This window comes from Dermacentor variabilis, chromosome 9 (assembly GCF_050947875.1).
Source record: "Dermacentor variabilis isolate Ectoservices chromosome 9, ASM5094787v1, whole genome shotgun sequence".
NCBI classification, from domain to species: Eukaryota; Metazoa; Arthropoda; class Arachnida; order Ixodida; family Ixodidae; genus Dermacentor; species Dermacentor variabilis.
Window position 1 is genome coordinate 148,242,547 of NC_134576.1, and position 26,198 is coordinate 148,268,744.

General features: G+C 46.0%; 1 protein-coding gene across 1 annotated transcript in view; it reads left to right on the forward strand.

The window, feature by feature from the left end:
- The first annotated feature begins 6,310 nt into the window (after nt 1–6,310).
- The window catches only part of LOC142557816 (uncharacterized), a 33,789-nt gene continuing 13,901 nt past the window's right edge, over nt 6,311–26,198 (forward strand). The window contains exons 1-3 of the mRNA XM_075669965.1: nt 6,311–6,387; nt 11,212–11,377; nt 14,131–14,452. Of these exons, the coding sequence (XP_075526080.1) occupies nt 11,308–11,377; nt 14,131–14,452 (392 nt within the window). The 5' untranslated portion in view covers nt 6,311–6,387; nt 11,212–11,307. The remainder of the gene's footprint in view (nt 6,388–11,211; nt 11,378–14,130; nt 14,453–26,198) is intronic.

Consider the following 26,198-nt stretch of genomic DNA (forward strand, 5'->3'; position numbering starts at 1 on the left):
GGTGAATGGTTGAATTTCAAGCCGTGGCAGTCACCTTTCGACACGAGTCAAAACTCTTGCGTCTAGATTTAGTTAATCATCGTTTATTGAACCCAAAGGCCATTGCATAGGGAGTGCATGTATAAGTAAAATATAACTAGCAATACTAACACCAACCGAAAGCAAAGGGCACGTTTGTAAAAGAAGCATCTTTCCGATATTTCGATTGTGGAAAACATTCATTGCGTCAATATGCGTTGTTCCACAGCACTGCACACATAAGCATGATCAGACACAGTAAGTACTCAATCAGGTAGCTAATTCTACAGATACATAAAAGCCGAAAGACATGAATGCTAATATTATATCACGCACACAGCAGAAAGAAAACCTTTTTCAAGAGCTGTTCTTTCTGGAAGGCATGAGTGGGGGGTAACGAGCACAAACTTTATTAGAGGTCATTGCGTAATATTGCTCATAAAAGAATAAATAGAGTGAAGAGGCATCTAATGCATTACCGCACGCTACTCTATTAGGAGGAACAATGAGCAAGAAAATTTGTCGTAGATCACTCAAGTTCCACCATAACCTTTTGAAAGAAATAAAATTCCAGGTGAGTGTTGGAGGTACATTTGGCCCACCCGTAGTATGTATGTGTTGTTGAACACATACATACTACGAGAAGTACTGCAGTCTATGGGAAAGCTATCTTATACAGGAATCAAGAATGAATTAAGAAGCTCTCGACAACGTTGCGGGCTTTCTTAGCCTGTTTGGCATCCAGCTTTCTGATAAGTCAGCTTACATCTACGTCGGAAATAAAACTAGAATCAAGAACTACCTCAGATTGCACGTTGGGCTTCACATATCCGGGCGAATGTACCCGCAAGTCAACATCTCCGAGTCCTCAGCTAGTTTAAAGCCAAGACGGCAGAGTTAGCACGTGGGCAACACAATTATGCCACGCGTGGATACAAATTGTATACCTGGTGAAGAGAATAATCTAAAGGCCGTGCGAAGAGGGGGGTGAGTGGTTGAATGAGCGGATACTAGGGAAAGTCGTAGATGGAGTACTTGTGTCCAAGGGGTTGTACGGCATGAATTACAGCCAGCGGAAAAGAGACAACTCATCAAACACAGGCATACGGGTACTACTGACAGGTCTTTTCAACTTTACCGAGCTTGAAGACCTCTACGAGAAAGAGCACACGAGCAAGCACCTAAATAATATAGAGGTGCAACCTGAGGCACAAATTCTTTGCCTCAAGAGCTCAAAACCTGGTCACAAGATACTATGCCAGCTAGCATATGAGCTGCAAAGACCCCTCCCTTCAGACACACAACCTCAGGAGCCTCTGAACTCACCACGAGCAACGTACACACGTCATTCCTCCAGAAGCTCACGCTGAGCACTGGTAGCGCGAGGATCTTGCGCCGCTGACACGACGACTTCACTGCGACCGACTTCCAAATACTTCATATGCGGTGAGGTTAGCTACATGGGTTTGTTGATAGGTCATCTTGTAATTTGTTGTATAGCAGCCAGAACAACTTGGAGAAGACACATGAGACAACACACAGCGCTATACAATTAGCTGCGAACAACTATTGTTCGTACGTCATGCCTCTGCGCAGTGAACTACAGAAACCGCCGTTGCGCACTGCAAAGGAAACTTAAACTTGAAAACGTTTTTTTAAGTCACAAAACACGCATATTATTTGCTCCGAATAAAGACAGGTCAACAATAGTATAATGTACGCGTTTTCTTCATTACAATAAAAGAAGTATCCCGGGTGTGCCACAAAACCTGACAGCAAGCAACCCTGGGCGTCGCACCAGTCACATTGTTGAAATCGTAATCATGTGAAAGGCCCCTCTAAAAATCGCATTGCGACGCGTGCGTCTTGATCGATTTTCGTAGTTCCAGTTGCAGCATGTGAAACAACCTGTAGATGTAAAGATTCTCGTTCGAGGGAAACAAAGGGCGATTTTTGTAAGAAATGGGTTGTAAGATGGATTGTAACATGCCCTGACGTTGTCGAGGGCATCTCAGCGGGTCTGGGGGCAGAATCACAAAGATGCGCTACAAATTTGCCTACTTCTTCTTGCAGATTGCTGCAAGTACTTGTGTCCACTATCTAAACGTGGCAAGCAGTCGCAGACAAAGAAACAGAAATTACCGGAACCTCTGCATCAGTCAGATGATGACCATGATGACATTGACGCTCGGATAGACGCACTGGCCAGAGAGATTGAGCGACTCCGCAAACACAAAGAATTGGTAATTCTGCGTCGTCAGAAAATAGGACCGACACGTGACGCATCAACCACTGCGAATCCCACCGTTATGCCTGGATCCCGTCCGGCACCACAGGTCAACCAAGCTGTTTGGACAGCAGTTTTAGATCAACTTGCACAACTAACGTTGCTCATTCAGAATTGCCTGCATCATGGCTAATTCTCTGCAGCAGCTGTCACAGGATGGAATTCTACAGTGGAATTGTCGGGGCCTCAACTCCAAGTTAGGAGAAATTAAAACCAAGCTTCAATACAATAAGCTACATGTATGGGCACTGCTTATTCAAGAGCATAATAAGCTATGCTCCCTATCCAATTTTAATGGGTATCATAACCCATCTATTAGAGATAGACGTGCTACTACAATGGCTTCAGCTCCGGGAAAAGCTGCAGTTTATATATCATCGCGTATTGCTCACACAGTGCTTGACCTGGAGCCATGGTGTAGTGGTAATCAAGAAGTTGTCGGGGTCCTGACACGACCAGTGAAGACTCCTGTCATTCTAGTGTCATTCTACGCCAGACCGCAGCGCACACGTTTGAACTTAGGGTGGATAGCCCATCTCCGGTCTACGTACCCGGGAATTCCTATTCTCGTGGGTGGAGACTTCAATGCCCCACATACAGAATGGGGGTACAAGTACAACTCCCGAAGAGGATGCCAAGTTAAAAACATCATGAGCGATGCCACTTTTACACTACTGAACCATCACGCTGTGGCTACCTGTGCTGTACCCGCAGTATCTAGAACAAACGCTCCAGACCTCACGTGGTGGTTGGGTCCTGGAATGCCACAGTGGCGGGTGGAACCAGATACATGGGGCAGTGATCATATGCCCATAATGATTGGTTTGCACAGAACGTGCATAAAGAAAATTCGACGACGAGTAACAGTTACGCATTGGGATAAGTTTCGGGAATCATCGATTGATAAAGTACCCTCAGAGCCCTCAGAAATTCTTCCCGCTTTGCAAGAACTGCTACGGAGGAACACCACTGTAACCACAGTTGACGAGGAACAACCTCAACCGGACCTCACCCTTTTGCAACTTTGGGCAAAGCGACGGCAGGCAGAATTGTATGCGTCGAGGAATCCCGATGCACCAGGTAGCCGTGCACGTGCTAACCATATAGCGGCGAAGGCGCGTCAGCACGAAAAGCAACTTTCTCGACGACGATGGTATGAGTGGTGCGAGAATCTTGGATCGGGCATTGGAAACAGAGCACTTTGGCGTACGTTCCGGTCAATGGAACGCGGTCATAAGCAACCTGACCCTGCAGCGAGCGTTAGGTTAGCGATGCAGAGTTCGCCACATCAATTTGCAGAACACGCTGCTAGAGCGTTTTTCCCGAAATACGATCAAGCATCACCTATAATCTGCCCCGAAATTGATGAGTCCAACTCCGAAATATCCAGCCCTTTCAGCATGGCCGAACTAATAGCGGCGATTGAAACTTCGAAGCAACGAACAACACCTGGTCCCGATGGTATTCCTTATGAGGTTTTCAAGAACATGGAAGGAGCAGCTCTCGACGCACTTCAGGCTATTAATAAAGTATGGGAGACTGGAAACGTTCCACCTGATTGGAAGCATTCAATTGTTGTTGCGATTCCGAAACCAGGAAAGTCTCCAAAAAGCCTGCAGTCTTTACGCCCAATTTCACTAACCTCAACTGTCTGCAAACTCGCTGAAAAGATGCTGGCCACACGAGTTTCCTGGTGGCTTGAACGCCACGATAAATATCATCCTGCCCAAATTGGATTCCGTTCTTACTTGGGAACTGAAGACGGACTTTCTATGTTATCAGACGATGTTTTACAGGTTTCTCCACACAGTCACGCTGTACGCACGGTAGTAGCAACAGACATAACGAAAGCTTATGACAATATAGACCATGAAATCATTATATCCAACCTCATCGACCTGGGACTTCCACCGCGGGTGATAAGATTCATCTACTCATTCCTTCAGAATCGCACATTTGCGATTAGAGTAGATGGAAGGCAAGAAGGATACTTCACATCGAACAGAGGAGTCCCACAAGGTTCGGTTCTGGCTCCTCTTCTCTTCAACGTTGCTCTAATACCCCTAGCCTGGCAACTACATCGGATTCCAGATGTGAGGTTCTTAATCTATGCGGATGACGTCACTTTGTGGTCCGTGCACAAAGATATCTCTAGACAAGCTCAACAGCTTCAAGAAGCCCTTGATGTGCTGAACAACTACGCTCGGAAAGCAGGATTGGACATTTCCGCCCAAAAATCAAGCTATGTTGTGGTGGCCAACAAGAAAGGACGCACAAGAATCACGCAGCACCCCTTTACATTTAGACTCGGCGCAGTGACAATCCCTGAGGCTTCTGAGGTCCGCATACTGGGTCTCGATATTCACCAATCCGGCAGTGGTGCACACTGGCTCCGTAAAACCAGACAGAGTTCGACAAAAACACTTCACCTTATTCGTCGCATTGCAGCAAAAGCCGCTGGAGCTCGTACTGACGTAGCTCGACGGTTGGTGCGTGCAGTCTTGCAGCCACGGATTTTATATCAAGCTCAATTTCAACGGCTGACTTTGGCACAGCTGGCACAGTTGGAGACGATTAATCGTGATGCTATGCGCACAATTACAGCACTGCCCCGCATCACTCCGATACCAACCTTACAGGAACATGCCCAGATCAACACAATTGCTGAGCTCCTTTTGCAACGTGAAAAAGCACGTGAAATAAAAAAGCAACTTATTCCGGCTGTCGCTGCGTTGCATGCTCATTTTCACCGCGGCTCTCGGATTGACAATCAGCCCTATCCAATGCCTCCCTGGGAATTCACCAGCATCACAACTAATAAGCCAACGAGGTTACGACGCCGCGATACAACAGGTATTATTGACGCACACAACATCGTCGATGCATCATGCGTTAACACCTGCCAAGTCTATACGGATGCTGCCATTCTCCCAGACGGCGGAAGGACATCATTCCTGAGTACTACGCATAATTTCATCAGCGGCCACCAGCGCTATTTATCTACAGAAGCCAGTGCTCTAGTAATGGAACTTCAAGCCATCCACGACGCTGTGCAAGATGCGACATCTAAGCTGCCTACCATCAAGCAACTAGATATCTTCACCGATTCTTTAGCGGCTATCCAGGAACTCAAGAAGGTTGATAAGGCGATGGAAATCTGCGAGACAATACACACTATGAATAGTAAGACATCTACTTGCGTCAAGGTACACTGGATTCAAGGCCATTCAGCGAACCCTCACAATATTGCTGCTGACCAGCAGGCACACTGCCCTCCTAATCCTGATCCTCCACCTATTCCCCTCCCACCCCAACCCCGTAACTCGCTGCGAGCCCGTAAAAATGTTCTCCGGCAGGACACACGCGCTCTTATCCCACCGTGTGTCTGCTCCCTCCCCCTTCACCTTACTAGGGCGGAGGAAGTTGTGCTTAGGAGGCTTCGGGCCGGGGTGGCCCTTACACCGGCTGTTGTCTCAAGGTGGAACTGGTCGCATTTACCACTGGGTGCTACGTGTCCATACTGCTCCGTTCCTGTGGTGGAATCAGATGCATACCACCTAATATGGACATGTACGGGTTTACAATCGGAACGCTCGCGTCTCCTACTGGAAGCCGGACTCCGCTACAGTGTGACAACCAGCTATGACCGCTGGATACATGACAACAGATTCCACAAAACAATGCTCCAATTCATACACAACACAGGCCTCACAGCACACATATAATACACATATACAGTCCAAGAATTATGCCTTAAGGGCAAGCCTTATCGCAATAAAATAAATAAAAAAAAGTGTCCACTATCTTCAATGTTGTGCTCCTTCGGATCGCCCGCTGGTCGGTCTGCCCCGCCGGACCCGTTGCCAACGAAGGAACTGAACGCGAACGTGTCAGCCTGCGTTGACTGCTCCCTTCTCTGCTGGCCAGCGCCAACCTGGTGGTGCTGCGCATGTTCCGGCACCTCAGCAACATCTGCGTGCTCGCGACAGGGTAAAGGACGGACGCCTCTGGCGTTCCACTTCAGTGGGTTTGGCGGCAGCATCGCGAACGTGCGCTACAAATTTGCCTACTTCTTATTACAGGTATGCAATCAGTATGGTTGTAAATGCTATAGAAATGATGATCGTTTCTTGTTGCTGCTATGGGCCCCTCCCATTTTGTTTCCTTAAGAAGCGCTGCCTCTCTTGTGCACATTTTGAAAAGCCTGTTGATTCTTTCTGACGACACAGAAACCAATCCGGGTCCCACCACCGAGAAAATGTTGGCTGAATTGCCATCAGGACAGGCTCATATAAGCAATGAAATATCAGCACTTACCTCTGAAGTTGCCCCTTTCGATGATCGTCTATCTAAACTAGAGTCACTTCTCGCCAACACTACGGATCTCGTTGAGCACGTGCAGGAACTAAAAAATACTGTTTCTGGTCTCTCAGATATGTTCCAAAAGCTGGAGTGTAAGAACGACGAACTTGAAAATCGGTCGCGACGGAATAACTTGGTTATTCACGGATTATCTGAAACACCTAACGAGACACCTGAGGCATTTCTTACTTTAGTACTGCGCACGCATGCTGATGTCAGTTTGACGTCATGTTTGGTAACATCGAGCGTTATCACAGACTTGGGCTAAAAAGACAGGTAAAGATAGACCTGTCATCATCAAACTGTTGCATTTTCTAACTAAATTAGATATCTTAAGTAACGCACGCAAACTGAAAGGTTCAAACATTTACATCGGTGAAGACTTTTCTGCACGCGCGCGGCAGGTGCGCAGATCCCTATGGCAGAATTCAGCAGAATTAAGAAAAGTCGCAAAAGGAAGCACGGTTGCAGCAAGAGCATCTGATTACCGACAGTGTTCGGTACAAGTGGAGCGACGTCAGAAAGTGCGTTGTTAAGGAATCTGATAATATCGCTCCCAAGAATTCCAACTGACTTCCACATAAAACGAAACTGACACTCCTGAACTTTAATGCACACAACTTGGTTACTAAATATGTTTGTTTCAACTGGTGGTAGAATGTCACAAACCATCAATAATATGTGTTACTGAGACTTGGTTAAATGTCTCCATTTCTGAGAGAATTTTTGCCACCTGGTTACTCAGTATTGAGAAATGGCAGGACTGTTGGTCGCGGTGGTGGCGTAGCGCTTTTTATTTCTAAAGACATTAAATACGTTTTGCTACCGGAGATTCTTGACAGCGAATCGGTTTGGTGCAAGATTTACTTTGGTGGCTTTATACTATTGTAGTTGGCGCTATATACCGACCGCCAAATGATGTCATTTCAATATACAATGTTGCGGATTGTATTGCAGTGAACAGGCTACAAGAAAGCCAGTTAATAATATTGACTGGCGTTCTCTTTCTTCTACTGGACGGGACCGAGCCACCTGCGACGCTCTCATCAATCTTGCCGTGTCACGTGATTTAACACAGATCGTTAGCTCGTGCACCCGAGGATCTGCTATTTTGGACTTCGTCTTCGTGAGTGGTGGGTTCCTGTATAGCGAATGTGACGTTGTCGAGGGCATCTCCGACCACGAGGCGGTAATTGTCCATACAGATGTTGCTCTTGCGCCCAATAAACCAAATATAGTACTGCCCATGACTTTTCTCGAGCTGACGACAATTCTATCGCCGCCTTGCTTGCATTACACGTTGATGAGCTTATGTTTTCGAGTGGTGCCTTATGTGTTGACTTGTTAGTTGAAATATTTCACAATATTGTCAAAGAGCGCATAGCTAATTTCGTACCAAAAAGTGTGAAGCACCCATGGTATACTAGAGAGATTACAGAGTTGATTCGCCGGATAAAAGCGCTTTCGCCGTGGCTCTCGCACACCGAATGTCCGAGAAAACTAAATACTAACATCACTTTGAAAAATTTTTAAGACTAAAATGCAACATGCTAGAGACTACTACTATAACAACCCTCTGACGACATTCCTAAAAGATAACGCATCCAACTTCTGGAAGACAGTTGTTCCTCCTGTGTCCAACTCAACTTCTATGGTCGTTAATGCACAGTCGTGTTCTAATGCTGTCATGATCTCTGAAGCGTTCAATACATATTTTAAATCTGTTTTTGTTCAAGAAAACGGCATAATCCCTACTTCTCACTGTGGTAGTGCTTCAGCTTGTTTTCCAAAACTTCCGATAACGTTCAGCGGAGTTCACAGCCTCTTGTTAAATATTGATACTAGTAAAAGTGCAGGACCAGATAACATTCCAAACCTGTTTTGAAGAGATACTTGGAATACTGTGCGCGGTGTCTGACTACCATCTTTCAAAAATCTGTCGAATCACAAACTGTTCCCAGTGTCTGGAAGGTTGTTCAAGTTGTACCAATACACAAATCTGGCAATAGGCAAACAATTTTCAATGATAGACAAATCTCGTTATTATCTGCTTGTAAACTACTAAACACATAATTCATAAGCGTATTGTAGAGTACCTAAACGATAACAACATTCTTTCATATCATCAGCATGCTTTTAGATCGGGTTACTCCACGATTACGCAACTAATTGAATTCACTCACGACGTTGCCACTACACTTAATAATCGCGGCCAGATTGACGCCATTTTTGTTGACTACTCCAAAGCGTTTGATAAGGTATGTCATGCTAAGTTACTTCTGAAACTTGACACTATCTTCAGATGTATACACGGCAATCACTTGCTTCGCTGGATAAGAAACTACCTGCCCCTGCGGCCCCAGTTTGTCTCATTTAATCAGGAGCACTCATCTTCACTCGGCATTTCCTCCGGAGTCCCACAGAGCTCCGTATTAGGACAACTTTTAATCATTATTTACATTTATGATGTCGAGAGCGTTGTTACTAACACTGCTGTTAAGCTGCATTTGTATGCAGACGACTGTGTCTTGTACTCTGACATCACCAGTGTCATTGCCCAGGAGATGCTGAATATGTAACGCGTTCAATGCCTTCTGCAACTGGAGCAAGACCTGACAAATGGAAATTAACTTCGATAAAACTGTATCTATGACCTTCTCGAACAAAAAGAAACCCGTGAAAGTCGCCTACAGAAATTATGAGAAGATTTTGACTTATGTCACCGAGTTCAAATATCTCTGTCAAACTTTTTCTTGCAACTTAAAATGGCACAAACACGTCGACTTCATTTGTTCCAGGGCACTAAAGCGACTTGGATTTTAAAAAGAACGCTAAAAACAGTAACCAAGGGATGCACACTAGCAGCTTACAAATCTCTCGTGAGGCCCACTCTAGAACATGCATCTGTTGTCGGGTCACCTCACTGCGTATCTGATGTATCGAAGCTTGAGGCTGTGCAGAAGAAAGCTTTTAGATTGATTTGTAATCGATACGATCGCAATTTCTGCCCTTCTCTGCATGCTGGCCTGTGATCGCTTGAGCCGTTGGCACATAGGCGCACGTGTGAAAGGACTATAATGTGGCATGAAATTGTACATGCCTCTGTCATTGTCGACGTACCTGTGACATTTGCTAGCTCCTCGGCGCGTCGAACGCGAAAAGCCAATCCTTTGAATATTGTTCCCTTTCGAGCTCACTTAGATCGTTGAAATTTTCTTTCTTGCCATCTACCAGTCACTTGTGGGACAACTTTCATACTTATCTCCGAGAATTGCCACATGATCGTTTTGTAGACGAAGTTCGTTTACATGGGACATGTTGATTGTATGTTGTTTTGATGTACTTACCCACTCCAGCTACGTCTCAAATCAGAGACAGCAGTAATTGTAAATAATAAGAAAAACAAAACGCAGTGGAATAACGGCCTCACGGAGTCTCGTGTCTGACGCATGGGCCGATAACGGTGGTGATGATAGCGGTAACAATGCAGGGGTATACGAAATACTATACAGGATAAGAGACCTATTGGGAGATTAAATTTCCCGTTTGTGTGGTCGATTCCACGCGTGGGTATGTGCCATATTGTGAAGGCATCAAGAACGCCGACAATGAGCCACAGCGCCGATGCGGAGCTGGAAATGCATCCCGCATCGCAAAGGGCTGTTTGACAAGAGCGCGTGTCAGGCCAGATGCGTGTTTATAAGTGTATCTGAATCTTGCTTGCTCCCTGTATCATGACGTGCACCACTAGGGGTGGTTCTTCAAGAAGCCGGCGGTTAAGTGTATGGGGGACGTAAAACATGAGGGAGGAAGTGTATATCAGGGTAAAGTAGAGATTGTGCAAGAAATTATAGACGACTAATTTTAGAGACATTTATTTTTCTTTAGTGGAAGACGAGTGGTTTATGAAGAGACAGCTGATTGGAAGGTGATCAATTTCAAATTTTCAATTTTGTGAAATATCAATTATAAATTAGCAAGTAACGCAGCTATTCTCCTTGCGTAACAAAGGAATTCGCATTCGGCCACGCATACGTTCCCGTGGCTAAAACCTAATAATAATAATAATAATATTTGGGGTTTTACGTGCCAAAACCACTTTCTGATTATGAGGCACGCCGTAGTGGAGGACTCCGGAAATTTTGACCACCTGGGGTTCTTTAACGTGCACCTAAATCTAAGCACACGGGTGTTTTCGCATTTCGCCTCCATCGAAATGCGGCCGCCGTGGCCGGGATTCGATCCCGCAACCTCGTGCTCAGCAGCCCAACACCATAGCCACTGAGCAACCACGGCGGGTATGGCTAAAACCTAACGTAGACTCCCCAAAGGAGAGAATATTTTTATTGTTTACCACAATGCATACTTTTCCGCATTTGACAAAAAAAAAAAATAGGTTCACCTATCAAAACGTATGCTAGCCTTACTGAGGCACTTCATCCCTGTTTATGTAACTTCTATACCACAGTGTGCTACTCCATCTGTCGGCCACTTTCTTTAATATTCGGAATCGAATGTCGAAATACTTGTGGCACGCCCATCAGCGGCAGCAACCTGGCCGAGGAAGAGGAAACCGCCGCGGCAGCAGTAGCGCGTGCGTTCCCGAGACGACGAAGCTGCTGCGCCCGTCGCCGGCAAGGATGCTGCTCCTGGGCGCCGGGTTCCTGCTGTGCGTGGCCGTCGCTCCGGCCGCCGCCGCGGCGCACAACAGTGAGTGTACCGCGACAGCTAGCTACTGGCGAAGCGAGGTGGAACGGGGACCACGCAGTCCGGTAAAAGCGGACAGCTTGAGCACTACGCCAGAAAAAGGACGGACGTGTTTGCTTCCTTGCTTGCATTCCTGGCACCACATTCGATCACACCAGTAAACTCATTTGTCCGAGTAGGAATATCGAATCGATGAATGTCCGTTGCTGGCAACGAGCGGATAAATATTTTTTTTTCTGTTGTCTCTGTGGTCGCTTCTGCGCTGACTACTGGTCGTTGAATCGCAGAGATTGTGCATGTTTGCATACAGTGCATCGCCGAGACGAACTTTGTCGCGGTCAGATCTTTCCCTCGCCGACCGTGCACTGAAGCTTTGCACCGCGACAGCAGATCCCTTGTGTTTGAAACAAAATGGGTGACACCTCCACTCGTTAATCGCTATTCAAGAATGACCGAAATGTCAAACAAACCTAGGGCGAATGTTGAGCACGACTGCATGATGTGCTTGCAATCTAGACGAGACGCGTAAACGTTATTTAACTTCAGGTCTGCGGAGCTCGGTGCGTATGTCGTTTCGTTTTCGTCGCGTCCGGTGACGTGACAAACGAAGGCATTGTAGCGTCTTCTGGCGGATGAAAGGCGCCCGTGCCTGCGTATACCGAAGCCTCCAACTTTCTTCCGTGATCTTCATAGGGCCAAAGCATCCCCGACAAAATGATCGCGCAAAACGAAGTTCGCCTGTGGGGCCGGAACGTTGTTTTCGCAGGCAGAACTGGCTCCGCACACGTGATCGGCGCGGTACGCTTTCTTCGTCGGCTGCCGGCAAAATAACAATTCTCATCGCTATCACGAGTAGTTGCCTATTAACAGGTTGTCTATTGAATCAATCCCAGGAGTCGTGTATAAGATGCCATGCACCGATTGCCATCAAGTATGTATTGGCGAAACAGGGAAGTTCTCCAGACGGATCAAGGACCACGTGACGTGAGAAATAAGTCACACGACGAACGCCATTGCCGAGATGCGCAAGAACATAATCACAAGATTGACTGGGACAATGGTACTGTTGTCGCCAAAGAAAGGAACATGTCATCCCGGCGGCTGCTAGAATCGCTAATTATTCAATGCACGCCTGCTACGATATGAACGGGACAGCACAGAGTTTCAAACAATTATTACTGGAGGGAATCCTGGCGCTGCGATCGTTGAGCCACTGTGGGAAGGATGGGAAGCACATGGATTTGTCTGATCTTCGTACTTGTGGATTCGGATGTTCTTGTGGCTCTGTTTATTTACGCTTTGTCTGTATTCGTTGTCATAAATTTCAAAGCGATCCTTACTTTTCTAAGTTGAGAACACTCTGCAAGCACGCGCAATCGCTACTAATTGCAGCTGCTCAATCTGTCGAGGCGGCCAAATTGAAGCGCGCAAAGCGTCTCAACACGCTAGCTTGCCCGCAAGAAATTCACAAGGGCCTTCTGTGCTGCTTGTCGATGTATGCGTCCGCGCTAGAGATCCTGCGCTCGAATGCTGCCGTCTGACGATTTTGATGTCTATTTAATTATTTGATACACAGTACTATGTTGAAAATGACAAATTTGCGAAGTCGCGGAGCCGTCTGCAGCCAGAAGGACGAAGTCAAATCCACGCACGTCCCATCGCTGGCTGAACCGCCCCGATTGCAGCTCCCGTAGGCACTAGCGCCAGAGTTCCCTCTAGGGAACTCTGTCCCTCTGATTACTCTAGTAATCATTATATAGAACTCTATGCCAGAAAGCAGGGACTATACCATGCCATTTATGAATGCTCGTTAACGTCACGTGCTGGCTACGTAAGTGTTCCTGTCCAACTCGGTGAACGAGGAACTCGTACGCGGTTCCCAAACGTCCAGTAATTCATCAGACTTGGTGAGTGAACGTGATTCCCCTCATTCCATGCCTGAGCAGACGAACTTTCCTCGAATGCTGGATTATAGGTGAAGATCATGTGTGACGGAAATCTCTAGACGGAGGGCATCATGACACTGACTTGAAAAGCGGCTATTATAATTTTCTTTCGCTTCTTGTTGTAGTGTTGTTAGTGTGATGCAAGACAGCGGCTACTATAAGCTATTAAATAGAACTACCCCATGATTTTAGCTCCTCAAATAATTACAACTTTGTCACATCGCTGTCGGGCGCGTAACAGTGCAAGGGCGATAAAAATAATCTAGTCTGCAGCAACCTGATGACTCTATACTAGTATACTGTCACAGTGACCTTGCTTGCCTAATTGAACGCATTAACTGTTTGCACTTCAGCAATAAGAGAAAAGAAAAAAAAGAAAATGAGCTGTAGAGTGCGCATCAACTGATTTACTACTTTACCTTCGTTGTACAGGAATACAGACTCTTTTAAACCGGTGCAAGATTCGTACGGCATGCGGTATTAATAGCTGGCGTTAACAGAATAGGCGGAACGCAAGCGAAACATCAGAAAAAGCACCGAGAAAGCGTCGAAATAGACTGTGTGCGTGAGTGCCAGTCGCCTATTGAATGCGCTTCTTTAAACGGACACGTGCTCATTTCGGGCAAGAAAGTGGCATTGGAGGGCAACATAAGATCAGGTCATCGCAGTCAGCGCGTTTCATTACCAGAAAATAGGGCCAAATTGTTCACAGAAGAACGCCGACGCGTATGCATTATTCCAATGCGCGCCGTCCGACCGCCCATCCGCGCTGACGCCGCGACGGTGCTGCCTTCGCATGCGCCACTGCAGCGTTCGTGTGCCTGCCGAAACCGGTCAAGTTCGACACGTGCACCAGCATCCGTCTGCTGAGCCCGTGTCAGACGGATCAAGACTGCGACACGCGCGTCTGCTGCAAGGACTGGTGCGGAAACTACTGCGCCTTCAAGCAGCGCAGCTTCGCTGTCGCGAAGCCGCCGCCCGTGGAGCCGGCCGCAATCGACGATGACGAGGCTGAAGAGACCACGGCTCCGCCTCCGCCGCCTCCGCCCGCCAGGGGCAACCGAGGTCGGAGGGCCGACGACGAGAGCGAGGAGCCACCACGCCGCGACAACGTGCGCAGGCGATACAAGAAGTGAGTCAGTGGTCACGGCTCGCCCCGTCTGCTTCTCCCGATTCACCGCATGCGTGCCTGTGCGCACGCGTTTTCAAGCGACTGCTTTGGGCAAAAAAAAAAAAGAAATATAGAAAGGCGAAGCACCGATTGCGATAGCAAATTAGTATACAGCTATACCATGTACGGAGAGCAGATTTATTGGCCGTATGAACTTGTAAACATTCGCTCATTAACTAAATTAACAATGAAAGAATATATAAGCGTGACAAAACGAGGACGTAGAAAGGAAGAGACTCACGGAGACGGCGCTGTCTCTGTGTGTACGTTTCTTTCTGCGTCCTCGTTCAATCGCGCTTACGCATTCTATCATGGATTAATACCAACTAGCCCGCCAACGTGCTTCAACTAAATTAACAAGCGCGGTGCCACGCGAGCACAGGTAGCCATGAAGACATCTTGCTCGATGAGCGTGAAGACTCGCAGTCAAGATGCAGGAATGAGGAGTCGCGCCAGTAGCTGCGAGCGAATTGACCTTGGTGCATCTCTCGCTTCGACGCCAACGAAACGTCGAAAGCACAGCACATACGAAGCTACAGGCACTACGCGCACTCTGCAAACGCCGCAGCTCGCTTTCAAGTTCATGGCGCCCGCCTGGCCGCGCAGTAAGCAGCAGCCGTTAACTGTGAACGACGAAACTTGCACTTATTGGGCGAACCTGTGCCCACAAAAGCCAGTTAGACTCAAAGGACGGCGAACGAAGTCGGCGATCGCCGAGAAACTTGTCCGCCTGTCACGCGCGTCGGCTTTGTGCGCGTGTCGTCGAAGGTTCCAGGGTAATCGCCGGTGGTCGCTTGTCTTCCAGAAAGTTCTACACAATTCGCGTCGCGCGAATAAATCAGGTTACACAAGCTTTGGTGGCAGCAGTAAAGCACCATCGATAACATTCCAGAGACTTGCCAACACGCGGGCGCGCGTCTTGCGCTGAGCGATAACATTTGTTAGACGGTGAAAAGCGGTCACCCGGAGAGATAAATAAGTACACGTGTCAATATTTTGCTGAAAAATTATTCCAAATGTTATAAAGCTTGGTATATGATTTCCACTAGAGATCCGTCTATTGATAAAGAATTCGTTATTGTAACACCTTTGCTTTTAATGTGAGAAAGTACTGCTTTGGTGTTGGAGAAATTTATTGAATAGTTCTGGTTAGTCAATTCTCGTAATGCCATTGGCGACAGGCTCCCTCGTTAATTAGTTCACTAGATGATTCTCCTGTTATCATGAGCGTGTACAATTAATTGAGCAGATTTGTGCGTGGATCATTTATGTGCATATAATAAGTGAAGGGCCACGGCGCAAACGCCGCCCCGCATAGGAGCGTCCGGCAGCACGCACTGCGGCGGCGCACATCCACTGACCCGTGGTACGACACCATGCTGTTGATGATGATTTATTTGCGCCCCTTTTCAAATGAGGCGGTGACAGTCACCTAGCCTGCTTGAGTTGACCAGCTACATGCAACTGCTGCTACATGTCGGGAAACTTGGTGCAATGCGACGCAAGTACACGGCGAAGTTTGCACGTATTGACGCCACGCGGCGCGCATGTCAAGTTGTGACAAGTGACACGATATGATGCTAATCATGATGATGATGATTTATTGGCATCCCCTTCGAAGCGGGGCGGTGACAGCCACCTAGCCTGCTTGATTTATGCAGGTATGCTAATTGCTAAAGCTGTTCTTGGTTCCACCAGTTTTGTATGCATCCCCTCAATATTCTTCCTAACCCGTTCTCTATCTATACCTTGTACCGATACCTATAAATAATGTAACGTAATGCAATGTATAAACAATGTAAGTACCGCCACCTGGTGTGATCATATGCAACTGCAATGCTGAATAGAAGCTACGTGCCGCGCATCTCTCATCGCGTGACAAGTGGCACGATGCGGTGCAAATGATGATGGTAGCGGTGATAATGATTTATTGGCATCCCCCTTGAAACGGGGCGCTGACAAGCAGTTACCTAGCCAGATCTATTTATTAAGGTATGCTGTACATGCTTTTCATTCTAGAATTTTTTATACATATCCTTAATTTTCCTTTTCTTCCCCAAGACTTCCCTATCTACCTTGCACCGTTACTTGGGCAACTGTAAAGTGTGCACGTATCTGTTCACCGATGGCGTGCGGCGAGCGCGCCCGACGACGCTGAAAACGAAGCGCTGCATCGGCGGAGGCTGCTGCGCGAACGCGCTCTCCCGGTCGCCGAGGCTGTCGCGCCGCACCCGTCGGGAACGAGTGTCCGCGCCAGCCAATATATCGCGACACGTATAGAGCTGCGCTTGAATTTCGCATTAGGGAGTATCGTCGGTGAATTTTTCCGCCACAAGCTAGCGAGCGCTGGCGCGGCTCAGTGGTAGAGTAGCTGACCCAGCGCAGCGGGCCCAGGTTCAATTCCGGCGGCAAGTGGTAATTTTTTTCTCTCATTCCCGGCCTTAGCTGTGGTGGACACCATCGCTGACCGAAACGGCTATTAGAATGGCCCACAACAGCTTACGCTGCGGAGCGGTCCGAGAATGCTACCCTGTGGTACACCGGACGTAAGCGGCGGCGGCGGCGGAGTAGTTACTATCTACGTTAATGATTTGGGTTCAGTACTGAACTTTAAGTTCGATTAGGGATGCAGCTCTTCCTCGACAACCGTAATGTTCTAGCTTATTTATTAGTAAGCCATATTTAAGGCAGTCAAATGCCTTTGTAAAATCTATAGATATACCGAGAACTACGAGGGACATTCCGAAAGCAAGTTTCGTCATTTTTTTTTTTTTTGAAAGAGAAGATGGTACACTAGGTGAGACAAACACTCGCCATAAGAATACGCGCACGTTGCTGGTTGAACGACCGAAGGAGCGTCAGCGGAGGAGGAATGACGCATGCGCAGAACGAGAGTAGCAGCAGTGTCCGAGGTTATTCGAGTACAACGGCAGACAGGCGTGTGCGGACGACGTGGTCGCCAGTGCGTGCCCGGCACGAACGGGCATCGAAGGCCGCACTCTCGGCACGTCAAAACCATGCGCAGCCGGAGCAGGCTGTGCGACAGTTTTTGCGTCGCAGGGCGTCGAGTTTTACCAGAGGGGTTTCGTCAAACTGATTTCACGCACGACAAATGTTTCAATGTCGGTGGCGACTATGTGCACAAATAGTGCAAGATGTACAGTCCATGATGCCGTGGTGGATTTTTCTTTCAATAAAGTTTACGTGTGAAAATAAATTACCAAGTTTACTTTCGGAACGTCCCTCGTAATTTGCCGTCTTCAAGTTTTGATAAAATGCGTTTTTTTTAAGCAATGCATATTCCGTACAAGACCCTTGCGGTACGCGAGAGGTGAGTCTGACAAAATATTGCGTTTCTTTTCGAAAGTCGCAAATTTGGCAATAACATTTAAGGCGAAAGCCATAAGTGCTTCATGGGTCAAAATTGTTTGTCCGGCGTTATCGAAAAATTGGCCGTTCGGCGTATGGCGCCAAAATTCAATGGCACCAAAATTGATGGGCGTTATGGCACCGAAATTCAATCGCACTGAAATTGATCGGAGTCGAACCCACGACCATTGGTGGGAGTTCAACCCACGACCTTGGGTGCTGATTAAGGCGAAGTTAATTAAGGCGCAGTTAATGGCACCAAAATGGATGGGCGTTATGGCACCAAAATTTATGGGAGTCGAACTCATGGCCATTGATGGTAGTCATACCTACGACCTTTGGTGTTAATTAAGGCGGAGTTATGGCACAGTTAATGGCACCAAAATTGATGGGTGGTATGGCACCAAAATTCAATGGGACCAATATTGACAGGAGTCGAACCGACGACGATGGGTGGGAGTCACACCCACGATCTTTGTTGTTAATTAAGGTGAAGCTAATTAAGGCACAGTTAATAGTACCAAAATTGATGCGAGTCGAACCCACGACCATTGATCGGAGTTCAACCCATGATGTTGGGTGCTGGTTAGGGCGACATTTATTAAGGCAGAGTTAATGGCACCAAAATTGATGGGAGTTGAAGCCACGGCCATTGGTGGGAGTGGAATCCAGGACCTCTGGTGGTAATTAAGGCGAAGTTAATTAAGGTCCAGTTAGGGCACCAAAACTGACGGAAGTCGAACCCACGACCTTTGGTGTTATTCAGGCGAAGTTAACAAAGGACAGTTAATTAAGGTACAACTAACGCACTCGAACCCACGACATTTTGTGGTAGTTGAACCCTCGACCTTCGCTGGGAGTTGAACCTACGACCTCTGACGTTAATTATGGCGAGGTTAATTAAGACGCAGTGAATGCAGAGTTAATTAAGGCACTCGAGCCCGAGACCTTTGGTGGCAGAAAACAATAGGAAGTAACGTCGCATTTGTCGCAGGCCAAATACCATGAATGTCTCGTGAGCGCGCAGGCTCTCGCCTTCGTCCCGTATGCGAAAGTGACTCAACTTTTTCTAGAGATTTTGCAACTATCTAAACTATAGGCAGCGGTCTGTAATTTTCCAGGTCGCTTTTATTGTCATTGCTCTTTTTTGTACTGAACAGTTACACGGGCTATTTGATCTGACTTAAGAAAACAGCCGGAATAAGAGACGAATTAGAGATGTCACGTAAACACGAAGCTAGAAATTGTATGCAGCTTTTGATGGCTTGAACTTGAAAACCATCAATGTTTTAGCGGAACTGTTTTTTAAGCTTAAAAAAGATCCCTTTACGTCATTTTCATATACTGGACTAAAAAGAAATGAATGCTAGTTAAAAAGGCTATTAATGTGGTTTCCACACTTAACGTTTCTACCTACCCAAACAAAGTGCCTATTAAAAACATACCCAATTGCCTTGCCTGTAAACTCTGAATTATTAATTATAAGTTTGTGTGTTTGTGGTAGACACAGAGCCAGTGTCTGAAATAAGCAACTTCCAAAGGTAATCTCGCTTAGCCTTTATAACACCTTTAACATCTTAGCCTTTATAAGTTCTTTAGGCTTTCAGTAAGTCTGGATCCTTATTTTTGATGAAGTCACTCAACAACTTCTTTTTAAGTTTAAATCTTTCTGAGAGTTGAATAGTCGCCCATGGTCTTCGTGTTTAGTTTAGAGCAAGCAGAAGAAAAGCTAGCTTCGTAAATCGGCTTTGGCATTCTAATAACTTTTTCGTAAGCGTTATTTACATCCTTGTTGTGAAATAATGCCCCCTCCCCCCACGAGATTTCAGCAATGTTGGCATGAAAAATGGAAATGTAATTCCGCAGTTTTGCCCGCCCACACCACGATTTGATTATGAGGCGCGCCGTAGTGGGGGACTCCGGAATAATTTTGACCACCAGGGGATCGTTAACGTGCCCCCAATGTGCGGGACGTGGGCTTTTTTTTTTGCATTTCGCCCCCTATAGAAATACGGCCGCCGCGGCCGGGATTTCATCCCGTGACCTCGTGCTTAGCAGCTCAACGTTGTAGCCGCTAAGCCATCCCGATGGGTAAAGTGAAAATGTTGTGTTCCTTGATGGTATGTATGAAATTAGTCGAGCACATGTTTTTGGTCGCACATTGCCATTGGAACAAAGAAATGTAGGCAAGTGATGACTGATGTCGAATGCGAAAACGCAATTTTTAATCTTATCAGTGCTTAAGTTTGTGAAAGATGTCAGAGTTGATGAGCTTTCAGGCGCTATAGTAGGGAGATTGATTACATCACCACAGTCATATCAACCGAACAAAACGTCGTTTTGTCCTATTTACGTCACCGCTGTTCATATCTGTTACCGTCACACCCACAGATGAGAGTAAGGTTATTGTTTTTGATGAAAACAAGGAATCTTCCTAAGTAGGAAAAATATGGCAGGAAAATTGAACTTGGAGGATGGTAACAAACATCAAGCACTGTATTTTGCCCTTGAACTTATATATATTCGTAATCACTCGTAATTAAAGAGAACTGTGGCATTAATTCAAACTCAAATGTATTCTTCACTAGGATGCAAATACCTCCGTCACGAAGAATTTGTCGATTTAAATGTGTTGCAGGCAGGAATTCGATAAACTGATGCATCATCTGTTGACCACATCTCAACTAACATAACGACATCAAATGTATTTTGGAATTGATCTAAGAATATGCTGAGTTCAGTTTCTTTGTTCCTAATTGGGTGGATACTCATATGAAAGCATTTAAAAGATTTGACGAATGATTTTCCGATGTTCTGGAAAAAGTGAGCAGAATGTAGGATTGGTTATCGGAGTATGCCATTGAAAGCAGTCGTGACAGTTTTCTTACTTACACAAGTTTATCGCGATCGCTGGCAGTTATCACTTGAACGGCCTGCTGACCATCAGATGAAGCATCGTCGATTTGTGGATTGATGGTCGACAAACAGAGCACGCAGAGCACAGTCCCTTCTTTCCTCCTTTGCGCACGCGAGACCGAGCCGCCAACCCTCGCGCGCTTTCACTAGCACGTGCGGCGTACGCGCATGGCGACGATGTTATCGCCCTTGGACTTGGACCTTGGACCAGTAGGTAAGCTCTCCGAAGTAGCAAAGGACCTAGCGAAGGATAAGGAAACAACAAAGAAGGAAAGTGTCCAACTAAAGATATCAAATAGAATTCGCGGAACAGTCAAAACTGATCAACAAGGAAAAAGGAAATAATATTCGTGATTATAACGTGAGAAAGACTGAGGAAGCAGTAAAAATGGCCGCAGATTTAAATCAGGGAGAAGAAAACTTGGCTTAAGACAAGCCGAGATGTATTCACTGAAAAATAGGCAGGATGATATCATCAGCAATATAGAAGGTATAGTAAGAGCAGTGGAAGAATACTATACTGACCTGTACAGTACCCAGAGAAGCCATGCTACCTTCATTCGAAGTAGTAAGAAATAGGATACAGAGGCTACTTCTATAACTGACAATACAGTTAGAAGGGCCTTACAAAATACGACCCGGGGAAAAGCGGCAGAAGATGGATTAACAGAAGATTTAATCAGACATGAAGGAGATCGCACGCTTCAAAAGCTTGCGGCACTTTATACGCAATTCCTCACGACTTCAAGTATACCAGAGAACTGTAAGAATGCCAACATTATACTAATCCTCAAGGAGGTAGACAATAATGAATAGAAAAATTATAGGCCTATTAGCTTGCTTTCAGTATTGCATAACATATTCACCAAGATGACTTCTAACAGAATAAGGGCAAGACTTCAGTCTCAACGAAGGGATCAGGCTGGCTTCAGGGAGGGATATTATACAATGAATCAGATCCATGTCATCAATAAGGTAATCGAGAAATATGCAGAGTTCAATCAACCTCTCTATATGGCTTTCATAGATTATGAAAAGGCATTTGATTCAGTAGAGATACTAGCAGTCATAAAGGCATTACGTAATCAAGGAGAACAGGAGGAACACGTGAATAAAGAATATGAATCAAGGAACACGTGAATATCGTGGGAAATATCTAAGATTCCAGAGCTACCTTGGCTCTCCACAAGAAAAGTAGAAAGTTACGTATCAAGAAAGGGCTCAGGCAAGGAGACACAATCTCTCCAATGCTATTCACTGCATGCTTGGAAGAAGTATCATCATCATCATTATCAGCCTGGTTACGCCCACTGCAGGGCAAAGGCCTCTCCCATACTTCTCCAACAAACCCGGTCATGTACTAATTGCGGCCATGCCGTCCCTGCAAACTTCTTAATCTCATCCGCCCACCTAACTTTCTGCCGCCCCCTGCTACGCTTCCCTTCCCTTGAAATCCAGTCCGTAACCCTTAATGACCGTCGGTCATCTTCCCTTCTCATTACATGTCCTGCCCATGCCCATTTCTTTTTCATGATTTCAACTAAGATGTCATTAACTCGCGTTTGTTCCCTCACCCAATCTGCTCTTTTCTTATCCCTTAACGTTACACCTATCATTCTTCTTTCCATAGCTCGTTGCGTCGTCCTCAATTTGAGTAGAACCCTTTTCCTAAGCCTCCAGGTTTCTGCTCCGTAGGTGAGTACTGGTAAGACACAGCTATTATACACTTTTCTCTTCAGGGATAATGGCAACCTGCTGTTCATGATCTGAGAATGCCTGCCAAACGCACCCCAGCCCACTCTTATCCTTCTGATTATTTCCGTCTTATGGTCCGGATCCGCAGTCACTACCTGTCCTAAGTAGATGTATTCCCTTACCACTTCCAGTGCCTGACTACCTATTGTAAACTGCTGTTCTCTTCCGAGACTGTTAAACATTACTTTAGTTTTCTGCAGATTAATTTTTAGACGTATCCTTCGGCTTTGCCTCTCCAGGTCAGTGAGCATGCATTGCAGTTGGTCACCTGAGTTACTAAGCAAGGCAATATCATCAGCGAATCGCAAGTTACTAAGGTATTCTCCATTAACTTTTATTCACAATTCTTCCCAATCCAGGTCTCTGATACCTCCTGTAAACAGACTGTCAATAGCATTGGAGAGATCGTATCTCCCTGCTTGACGCCTTTCTTTATTGGGATTTTGCTGCTTTCTTTATGGAGGACTACGGTGGCTGTGGAGCCGCTATATATATCTTTCAGTATTTTTACATACGGCTCGTCTACACCCTGATTCCGCAATGCCTCCATGACTGCTGAGGTTCCGACAGAATCGAACGCTTTCTTGTAATCAACGAAAGCTATATATAAGGGTTGGTTATATTCCGCACATTTCTCTATCACCTGATTGATAGTGTGAATATGGTCTATGGTTGCATAGCCTTTAAGGAATCCTGCCTGGTCCTTTGCTTGACAGAAGTCTAAGGTGTTCCTTATTCTATTTGCGATTACCTTAGTAAATAGTTTGTAGGCCACGGACAGTAAGCTGATCGGTCTATAATTTTTCAAGTCTTTGGCGTCCCCTTTCTTATGGATTAGGATTATGTTAGCGTTCTTACAAGATTCCGGTACGCTCGAGGTCATGAGGCATTGCGTATACAGGGTGGCCAGTTTTTCTAGAACAATGTGCCCACCATCCTTCAACAAGTATGCTGTTACCCGATCCTCCCCAGCTGCCTTCCCCCTTTGCATAGCTCCCTAGGCTTTCTTTACTTCTTCCGGCGTTACCTGTGAGATTTCGAATTCCTCTAGACTACTCTCTCTTCCATTATCGTCGCGGGTGCCACTGGTACTGTATAAATCTCTATAGAACTCCTCAGCCACTTCAACTATCTCATCCATATTAGTAATGATATTGCCGGCTTTGTCTCTTAACGCATACGTCTGATTCTTGACAATTACTAGTTTCTTCTTCACTGTATTTAGCCTTCCTCCGTTCCTAAGAGCATGTTCAATTCTATCCATATTATACTTCCTTATGTCAGCTGTCTTACGCTTGTTGATTAACTTCGAAAGTTCTGCCAGTTCTATTCTAGCTGTAGGGTTAGAGGCTTTCATACATTGGCGTTTCTTGATCAGATCTTTCGTCTCCTGCGATAGTTTACTGGCATCCTGCCTAACGGAGTTTCCACGGACTTCCATTGCACACTCCTTAATGATGCCCACAAGATTGTCGTTCATTGCTTCAACACTAAGGTCCTCTTCCTGAGTTAAAGCGGAATACCTGTTCTGTAGCTTGATCTGGAATTCCTCTATTTTCCCTCTTACCGCTAACTCATTGATCGGCTTCTTATGTACCAGTTTCTTCCATTCCCTCCTCAGGTCTAGGCTAATTCGAGTTCTTACCATCATGTGGTCACTGCAGCGCACCTTGCCGAGCACGTCCATATCTTGTATGATGCCAGGGTTAGCGCACAGTATGAAGTCTATTTCATTTCTAGTCTCGCCGTTAGGGCTCCTCCACGTCCACTTTCCGCTGTCCCGCTTGCGGAAGAAGGTATTCATTATCCGCATATTATTCTGTTCCGCAAACTCTACTAATAACTCTCCTCTGCTATTCCTAGTGCCTATGCCATATTCCCCCACTGCCTTGTCTCCAGCCTGCTTCTTGCCTACCTTGGCATTGAAGTCGCCCATTAGTACAGTGTATTTAGTTTTCACTCTACCCATCACCGATTCCACGTCTTCATAGAAGCTTTCGACTTCCTGGTCATCATGACTGGATGTAGGGGCGTACACCTGTACAACCTTCATTTTGTACCTCTTATTAAGTTTCACAACAAGACCTGCCACCCTCTCATTAATGCTACAGAATTCCTGTACGTTACCAGCTATATTCTTATTAATCAGGAATCCGACTCCTAGTTCTCTTCTCTCCGCTAAGCCCCGGTAGCACAGGACGTGTCCGCTTTTTAGCACTGTATATGCTTCTTTTGGCCTCCTAACTTCACTGAGCCCTATTATATCCCATTTACTGCCCTCTAATTCCTCCAATAGCACTGCTAGACTCGCCTCACTAGATAACGTTCTAGGCTTATAAATGAGGATCGACGGCGAATGTCTCGGCACCCTTCGGTTTGGAGATGACATTGGCCTGTTCAGCTACACTAGGGACCAATTACAGCAAATGATTACGGACCTTACATAGAAAGTGTACGAGTGGTTTTAAATACTAATATGCAGAAGACAAACATAATGTTAATAGCCTGGCAAGGGAACAAGCGTTCAGGATCGCCAGTCAGCCTCTAGAGTCTGTGAAGGAGTAAGTTTATCTAGCTAATTTGCTCCCAGGGGTTCTGATCATGAGAAGGAAATTTCCAGAAGTATAAAAATGGGTTGGATTACATATGACAGGCATTGCCAGATCCTGACTGGGAGCTTACCACTATCATTGAAAAGAAAGTTGTACAGTCACTGCATCCTACCGGTGCTGACATATGGGACAGAAACTTGGCGACTGAGAAAGAAGCTCGAGGACAAGTTAATCACCGCGCAAAAAGGCGATCGAACGAAAAATTTTAGGCACAATGTTAAGTGCCAGGAAGAGAGCGGTGTGGATCAGAGAGCAGACGGGGATAGCCGTTATTCTAATTGACACGAAGAGAAAAAAACTGGAGCTGGGCAGGCCACGTATTGCGTCGGATGGATAACGGGTGTCCCATCAGATTTACAGAATGGGTGCCAGGAGAAGGGAAGCGTAGTCGAGGACTGCAGAAAACTAGGTGGTGATGAAATGAGGAAATTTGAAGGCGCAAGTTGGGATGGGTTGGCGCAGGACAGGGGTACTTGGAGATCGCAGGGAAGGGCCTTAATCCTGCTGTGGACATAAAAAGAGGCTGATGATGATGAATGATGAAACCAACTAACACCGTACGTGGAATACTCAAAGGAAATCAGATAAGCATAAAAGCATAAAGTCGAATTTGCACGGCTTTTATATCTACATGAATATGGTTGAATTAAAACGGAAATGTGAAAACGGATAAAAAGACAAGTGAAGATTAAGCGAAAGCCTATGCGTTCCATGTTTCCTTTCGTGAACACAGGTATGTTGACTAGCATTTTAGAGTAATCGCTAAGCACCGATAAAGGCAGGAGGGATGCTTTCGCTATCAGTCTACTATGTCACACAGTGGGGAGCAGTGACGTACACGGAGGAAAAGAATCGCGAGGCACCAAGTGGCAGAAATTTCGCAAGCTGTAACTGCCATTGCCTTGTGTTTTGATTTAATGTCCGCATGTTTAGGGAAGCACTTAAAAATAGTACGTGCAATTATTAATTATTTATTCAAAACTAATTCATTTATTATATCTGCATTTAAGACCTGTAGATACTGCAGAAGTCGTAACAAAGCCAAAATGTGCAGA